Source organism: Sinocyclocheilus grahami, unplaced genomic scaffold (assembly GCF_001515645.1).
Source record: "Sinocyclocheilus grahami isolate Dianchi unplaced genomic scaffold, SAMN03320097.WGS_v1.1 scaffold719.1, whole genome shotgun sequence".
In the NCBI taxonomy this organism is placed as follows: domain Eukaryota; kingdom Metazoa; phylum Chordata; class Actinopteri; order Cypriniformes; family Cyprinidae; genus Sinocyclocheilus; species Sinocyclocheilus grahami.
Genome location: NW_015505898.1, coordinates 680,005 through 688,551, shown reverse-complemented (window position 1 = coordinate 688,551; position 8,547 = coordinate 680,005). Strand labels below are relative to the sequence as shown.

The 8,547-nt window shown below is 38.2% G+C and overlaps 1 protein-coding gene across 1 annotated transcript in view; it reads left to right on the top strand.

Moving 5' to 3' along the window:
- LOC107560300 (protein phosphatase 1 regulatory subunit 12A) overlaps nt 1-8,547 on the top strand; it is an 82,284-nt gene that overhangs the window by 39,623 nt on the left and 34,114 nt on the right. The window contains exon 3 of the mRNA XM_016244439.1: nt 3,300-3,418. Within this exon, the coding sequence (XP_016099925.1) occupies nt 3,300-3,418 (119 nt within the window). The remainder of the gene's footprint in view (nt 1-3,299; nt 3,419-8,547) is intronic.

Here is an 8,547-nt window from a genome sequence, read left to right as displayed (position 1 = left end):
TATATATATATAGTTTTGTGAAACTATGCATAAAAATATATGCATGAAACATACAGCAGACGAGCTGAATGAGACGCAAATTCACTCTCTGCCAGCAGGCGGCGCTTAAAGCGTTTCCTGGTTTCCGCTGTAAACAAAGCAGCGCTGCACTTATGAACTTTAATATGCATTATACAGAGGCAAGATGAAAAGAAAAAATACCATCTAAACTTTTCTAAAGACAGTAAGTTCCCCTCAGACATTCATTCATATAAACTCCTACCCCTAACTGAATCGCGATTTGTTTAGCATCTCAACCGATTTGAATCGTCACATATTTGAATCGATTTTCAACCGGCTCGCGGTTAATCGTTACATCCCTACTTTTCAGCATTGAATAAATTGATTCATAATCAATATTTTTTTCTTCCTCATCCTCCACGTTGAAACTGGGGGGGGGTTCCACTTAGCTTGTTGCTGTTTGTTCTGGGATTGCAATGTGATTTTATAATGTCACGTCGATCACGATAACGGTTGTCATGGACAATTCTTGATTGGAGTTCAGACTTTGTTGCTTTGTTGGCAGTGTCACTCTTCTATATGCAGTGGGCGTTTGTACTATTGAATTTCATGTTTGAGCTATATTGGAGGCTCGAGATCTGTATAGGGAACACAGCACTCTAGAGAAAATAAAAAATATCAGCTGACTTTTAAATAGGGCAAACGGAACAGGCTTGCTTTTGTCCTGAATATTGCGAGTACTCTGACCTGTTTAGTGTCTGTTGATAGGACTAACATTTCCAGAATCCGAAATAGGAATTGTGTACAAAATGGCAAAACAGAGAAACGCAAGCCTAATGACTCAAATATACAAATTAGGCACAAATATACAAATTTAACATGACTGACCACATGTAAATGAACACTTTCCAAATTCTCTTCTTGAAACCCATACTAAAATAGCTTATTTTACCCCCTAGGCCTAAGGTGCGGGCACAATTGCGAAGTTTCACAGGCAAAAAAGGACCATTGTCTATTGTAAAATAGTGTAATAAGGTATGAAGCACAGCTCACACAGAAGTCACTGTCAAACCAAGCAGCTTTCTGTTGGTCACTGCGGCAAATCTGCCTGACCAACTTCAACCCATTGCTAAATCTGTGAGGGAATCTGACCGGCCTGCAATACGTTTGATTGGGATTGATGGTGAATATATCAGTTTTGCCTCTTTAATAATCTCAGCAAAGCATTGCCGATGATCAGTTTCAAACAAGATGCTAAGTTTTTGAAGAACAGTAAAGTCAAGGGCTGTTTTAGTAAAAGAAACTCAACTTGCTTTTCAAAAAAGTTAGGGGTGCGCTGATCCGATATTCAGTATCGGTATCGCTCCAATACTGGCATTTTCTGCTGGATCGGGGTATCGGTCAGACGAGACCGATCCAAATCCAATATAGTGCGTATACTATTCTGTGTTATTATTAAGCCCCACGAAAGCCAAAAAAACATTATAAAGCACCATAAAGTTTTCGTGCACTATATTTCAAGTGTTCTGAAGCTTTTCCATAGTTTAATGTGCGGTACATATGAATATTTAAGTCAAGTTCACGTTAACTCTTCTCTCCACAGCGGCTGTCTGTCATCCTCCTTTCAGCATTCAAACTGTGTGTCACGTTCGGTTATGACAGTCAAGACGATGAAACTCTCTCCAAGATGATTAAATGTTCCTAATGTTATACTTGATCTGTAAATAAAGATAAATGGTTTTGCATAAAAGGAATTTATCTTGCTGGAGTTTCGTGCTGTTTCTAAATCGTGTCAATTTCTACCGGATATCTGGTTAGATCACAAGACTGGAGTAGAGAGCACTATGAATTGTTCGTCATGAGCACAGTAACTGAAATGTAAAACTGTTTTAAAAAAAAGAAAAGGCTCAATAAACGAACGCACATATTTAATACACTACGCATCAATATCTCTTCACTTTGTGCTTTGACTTGTTTCAATCACGTCATTCTGCGCACGGGATGCGCATAAGCACTTTGTGCCGCTCTGTATTTGTAGCCTTTAGTATCATAATACTTTTGCGCAATGAAAGATTATTAATAGACTTTCTTGTTCATCTTATCTATCATATGCTGCTGCCTCATTACTCTGCTATACATTTAAAAGAAATGTCTTTTAATTTATACAGTAGTCAACATTTGAAGTGGATCAAAAAAGTTAATCAAAGTTTTCCTAAGACAAGAACGGGTATTGTTTGGTTTTAGGGCAACTTTGATGAAAGGTTTTGATCCACTTCAAATGTTGACTACTATAGTGTATATTTATATATAAATATATTACTTGTTTTTCATGAATGTATTTTACAACAATACAAAGAGCAATGTGTAGTCCTACCAGATTTAGCCCTCACTTTTATTTGTTACCCACAAAATAATACATTTTTTTTTTCCACTAAAAGTTTAGGATTTTATAAAATTATTGTGCACTCATGATTTTTCTAGAGTAACTTTTGCTACTGAATTATCCATTAACCTAGTTTATAATAGTATTTTTGTCATAGATATTTTTTTGTTTGTTATTTTTTCTTTATAATGAAGCTGTCTATATTTAGTAGATTGTGTGTAGCATACAAAAGAGTGATGATCGACCTACACATTGAGGTATAGAAATTCTACACTCATTTAAAAAAAACTGCACTGGTATCAATATCGGTATCGGCAGATACTCAGAATTTTTGGTATCGATTCTGAAAAAGTGGTATTGAGCCATCCCTAAAAAAAGTTACCCAAATTCTTTACTTGCAGCCAAGTGAAGTTTTGCAAAAGTGTTTGATTTATAATAAGAAACTACTAGTTGAACTGCTTTTAATATGTAAGGTGATCCAGACTGTAGTAACGGCAGGTCTGTGCAGCCTTGTTCCCCAGTGCTGCGGTTCTTGAATCTGACACATGAGCAGAGAGGTTATTGAGGGCAATGTGTTGATCACGCCAAGGTCAATGCTGAAATGGTCTTTCAGACAAGAGACGGCCACTCCTTCATAACTCTCAAGCCTATGTACTCAGTGACATGAATCCACGCTGTTAACCAGTAACAGAAGTAGAGGACCACTTCACTGAATTTTGATTAAGATGCAAATCACCACTTGAGGTTTCTGTGAAGGGAGTCCCTTAAAATGAGGCCCCATTCAATTTCTTCATCATTTCTCTTTTTTCTTCTTCCAAATGTTCCAAAGCAGCAGTTGTCAGTTCAGTTTGGATGTATTAGTGATTCAACTAATCTCACACTTTGCATTTTTAAATGTCTTGTCATGTCTTTGCAGGTATCTTATCAGTCAAGGTGCAAACGTCGGTGTAGTAAACAGCGAGGGAGAAACGCCATTGGATATCGCAGAGGAGGAGGCCATGGAGGAGCTTCTGCAAAACGAGATCAACCGGCAAGGTACTGCTGCCTCTCCTTGACGCATTACACAGGCACTCCAAACTTCATCTTTCATGACAATGATTTGCAAGGGTGTACAAGGCTCAGTGTCATGTCCATGTCATGCTACGGTTGAGATCATTGCTTTCTGATGATTCTGAGGCAGTTCTTCAAATTAATTGCCTTGCTCGGATGGCCAAGGGTGATATTTGCAGCATGCTCAACTTTCCCAGCTGCCGTGTGCTCGAGTCGAGGCTGCAAGTCTTGGCAGGACTCCAGCGGGTGCACTGACTCAGAATTAATATTAGAGCCGTGCTCAGCCAGTAGCGTAACACACAACACCCTTTCTCCTGTGTCCACTCTTAACTTGCCTGTTGACCTGGCTGAGTACTTGATGTCCGAGGTATATCATGCTTGTGCAGAGTCATAAAGGATTTAGGGAGGTGTGCGTGTGACTGGCTGTAGTGAGGTCCCTTGTAGTGAGGTGACCTGATGCCCGTTGTAATGATCCTAAACTAGATGAAATGCTTTTTCTATTTTTGGCCTTTGCCCTTCTTGATGATGAAATGGAGCCCAGCTGCTACTGAGAGGCCCTGTTCAGACATGCGTTAACAGCCTGAGGGGGTGTGTGGCTCCTTGTTCACTAGGATGTATCAGCAGCAGAAGTAGTACAGTTTCTGCACTGGCTCATGAGAGGAGGCGAGAGCGGCTGGTGATGGAGGCGTAGCTAGGGCTGCACGATTAATCGAATGTGATTGTCATGCGCATCTTGTCAGTAAAGCCCGGTAATCAGTAGTAAATCTCTATCACGTGCTTTCAGATGGAGCAGCATTTCAGTGACAAGCCGTAGTTCACTGACAAGCTATGCAAAATCACGTTCATAATCGCAGACGATACAATCACGCGATAATGAAATAGAAGAAATCGTTCTGCGATTGTGAAAGCTGTTTGCGTTGCTTGTCAGTGAACTACGGCTCTGTGTAGTAAAAGCACATGAAAATACCACATTTAATACCATGTTTTTACTCCAAAATACACTTCATAACGTCAGTCGAGGGCTTGAAATAAATCCTTCTGTGAAATTATGTGGCTTCTTACACAGAATAAGGCACGCAACATATTTCATAGTATTCTATGCAGTGATAAAGTTATATTAAAAATGTCCTGGCTCTTCTATGCAGTGGCAGTGAATGGGTATCGAGATTTTTAAGCTTTTAAAAAGTGTCCATCCATCATAAAAAGTGCTCCACACGGCTCCAGGGGGTTAATAAAGGCCTTCTGAAGCAAATCGATGTGTTTGTGTAAGAAAAATATCCATATATAAAACTTTATAAACCGTAATCTCTAGCTTCTGCTGTCTGTTATTCTCACGTTACCGCGGATGATGTAGGACGTAGGCTTAGCGTTAGTGGTCGACCGATATATCAGCCGATATTTGACATTTTTCAAATATCGGCATCGGCCGATAAGTTTTCCTCTTTGGCTGATGTGTTTGAGGCAGGACTTTTATTTTGACGGCGCTGAGAACGGCTGTGCCTGAGCACACACTGCTCACATTCTCCCTCTTGTTCGCTGTCGTCGTTCAGTTCTGTCTAATATGGATAGAAGTCTATCTAATAATCAGAACTGTTAAACAAAGGAATTAAAATGTATACAAAAATGTATTATAACGATTGCTTTAATATTATTCGTAATAGAAAGTCAAACAACCAAGTGGATGCTGCACACTGGTGGTGGTTGAGGAGAGCTTCACTGGAGACGCGGGATCGACAAACTTTAAACTAGTGATTTCAAATTATACTCCGCTTTATGCATTTGCCCACTGTCATATTCTTGTCATTTTCATTGCGTGCTGTATGTAAAATGAGTGTTACCTTGGCTTTATTTGAAAAAAAAATATAAATAAAAAAAAAAAAATTAAGATTTCCAATGCACACAAACTTCCCAGAATACGGAGTGCCCTGTTGGTTACAGTGTTTACTTCCTTTTTAATTCGATTTTTATTAAATATTTATTTGTGAATAATGCTTTGTCTTCTAAAGTATAAGCATGTTTATTTTACACAATTATTTTTAATCCATTTTCAAATGATTTTAGATTTCTTAAATATAAATGCAAATATGATATAATAAATGAAAAAATGATATCGGCTTTATATCGGCCATCGGCCACCCTGCTTTCCAAGATATCGGCATCAGCTGTCAAAAAACCCATATCGGTCGACCACTACTTAGCGTATGCTCCGGTGAGAAGTGAGGAACACGGAAGCACAGAGCAGAGAGCAAAACAAAACACCGGTCACAAATTAGAAGTACAAAACGAGGATTTGTAAATAACAATGTTGGAGGATTTCGATATGAGCCAAGAGGAGACCCTTGCTGTAAACAAAAATTGGTTCTCGCGAAACTAGCATATTCTCACCGGAGCTTACACTACACCCAAGTCATCCGCTGGAACACCACTCTCGTGAACGCGCATGGGCTTCAAAATCTTGAGCCCCATTCACGGCCATTATAAAGCTTGGAAGAGCAGGTAAGATTTATGATTCTCATTACGAATTTGGGAAGATGTTTGTCGCACGTATCACATTGTCACATGACTTTAAAAAAAATTCACAAAAATGTTACTGAGCAACTGACGAGTAACAGTTTTAGCGCAGATTTTCCTTGCGCTTTGGACTTTAAAACCTGGCGCCACGAGCTTGTGCAGCGCTGTCAGAATACATGCAATTTGTGTGTGCATTAGAAAATATAACATTCTGCAGTTTATTTACTAATCGTTTGAGGCCATTTCGCGATTTCTCCACCTCTTCTTCTCATCGGAGACTAAACGATCTAAACGTTTAGAAACTAAACGGTCTCTCGCTGTCGGTGCTTTGTACTTGTAATGATTTCTGCATCTTTCTCTGATAGATTTAAATATTTTCACACTGCCGACATGTTTGCTGCATTAGTGCATGCCTCTATTTGATCGCGTTAGTCATTCTTCGGTACATATTATTCGGCCTTTTAGCTTATTCGGCCGAACACTGAAAGAGATTTATTTTTGCTGTTTTCGGCCGAATAATTTCGGTTGCCGAACATTCGGTGCATCCCTAGCATTAAGTCCATCATGGATGGTGACATAATCTGACTTTTTGGATGAAGAGGATTAATGTACCTTATGTAAAAGAGCCCCAAAGGCCCCAATATACTCTAAGGGAAGTTATTTGCAGAGGTTTACTGTTAGCAAACATCTCAACACTTTCAATTAGAATGGCAATACCATGGACCAATTTTGCCAGAACAAAATTTTCCGTAAAGTTTGTAAACCAAACCAAACCAAACCAAAGCGAATGCCAAACGAACTTCGTTTTGGTCTTTTGTTCGAAATGACGTCACACCAGTTTGTTCCTCGATTTCGCTTCAAGTACATCATGGATTTACTTAACTGACCTAAAGTGAATGCTTTAGTTGTAAACCCAAGCTCCTGTCCACTGCTTTTGACTGTTGTTTAGTGCTCTTGTGGAGGTCAGTTTGTCTCTTGCTTTTTATAGAGGCTGCATATTCTCCTGGCACTTTTGTTCTACCTGTTTTTACTCGTTACGTGCAGCCGAGAGAAAAGAGCCATTGTGCTCATCAGCTGTCTGTTACACAATGCACTCAAACCTATTAAGAAGGAAAGACAAAGCAAAGCTGTTTTTCCCCCCTCCGTTGGCCGTGTTGAATCAGCAGAGCCACTGGTGATATCTCTACGTGTTCACCATTTTGAGCAATCTGCATCTCGAGAGGCCGTCCACAGTATATCCTCTGCCTTTTGTCCTGGGTTACTGAGAAGTGCTGGTGCTCTGGTTTGCTCTGGCAAATAAAGGACTGATGTTCTCAAGCAGAGAAGTCACACGGATGGCAGCACGTGTAGTTCGGGTGTGTGGCGTTGTGACCGAATTACGAATGACCACTGACATGCACTTAGAAATCACCAGCTCTCTTTGAAAGTGAATGGCTTTTGCAAATCACTGTGCTTGTAAACAAACTTTAAGGCTCCTGTTATTGCTTAAAAACGGCTGGTCAGTTGAGACACATTGCTGTTTAGATCTAAATGTCTAACTTAACCCAAGGATCCATTTTTGGCCAATATTGTTTTATTTTTTTCATTTAGTTGCTTTCATGTTTTTGGTATTTTTTATTTTAAGTAGTTTTGTTTCATTTTTGTGGTTTTTGTTTTGTTTTTTAGGTTCATATTCGTTATTTATGTTAAATCCTGAAAAATGCTATTTTAGTAACACTGCTAAATGCCATTCTTTGCAGATCTTAATATAAATATCCATCCTTCATACCGTACCACCTAAATTCAATTAAGTTTTAAATTGAACAGTTTTATGATTTTTTTTTATCTTTAATATCAATGATTTAGTGGTTACCGACCATAGCATGAATACATTGATCAGCTTATCTTAGGACTGAACTATTTTGGAAAATAATCTAATTGCGATTTTTTTGACCAGTATTGCCATTGCGATTTAATATGCAATTATTTTTTTTAAAGCTCTTTATGTTCTGTATTATTCAACAAAGACAAGCTATAAATCATTGTATAGTATGACCAACAGGATATTAGATAGATTAAGCATAAATGTTCTTTTCTGTAGGCCAGGCCTATATGTTATGATGAAATTAGGTGATGCATGAATTGATATGAATGACATTTTTATTTAACAACTACAATCACAGTATATTGACTGATTTGTTGAACTTCCAACCTTGTAAGCATGTAATAATTATGACAACATAAAGCACTGACAAATAAGCCTGGTGTAAACATTAATATGAAAGTCAGTAACAAATCACACAAACTAAAGTAGATTGTAGAAATATAAAAACAAATCTGTTGCTTTACCACACTACTTTAGGTAATTCAAAGTCACTGTAATAAACATATGTACACATGTGCACTGCACTTTTTAAACACTGTCTGTTAACTTTAGACCAGTGGTTCTCAAACAGACTACCAAATAATTTCACTAAACATTGTGAAAAATGTATACTTTCTTAATTTAAAAAACCTACCGGGAAAAAACACCTGCATCACTTGAAACATTGCAAAATAGCATAGAGAGAATAACTTATTATTCTCTCGCTGTTATTTATAATTTTTTTTTATTTTTTGTGGGT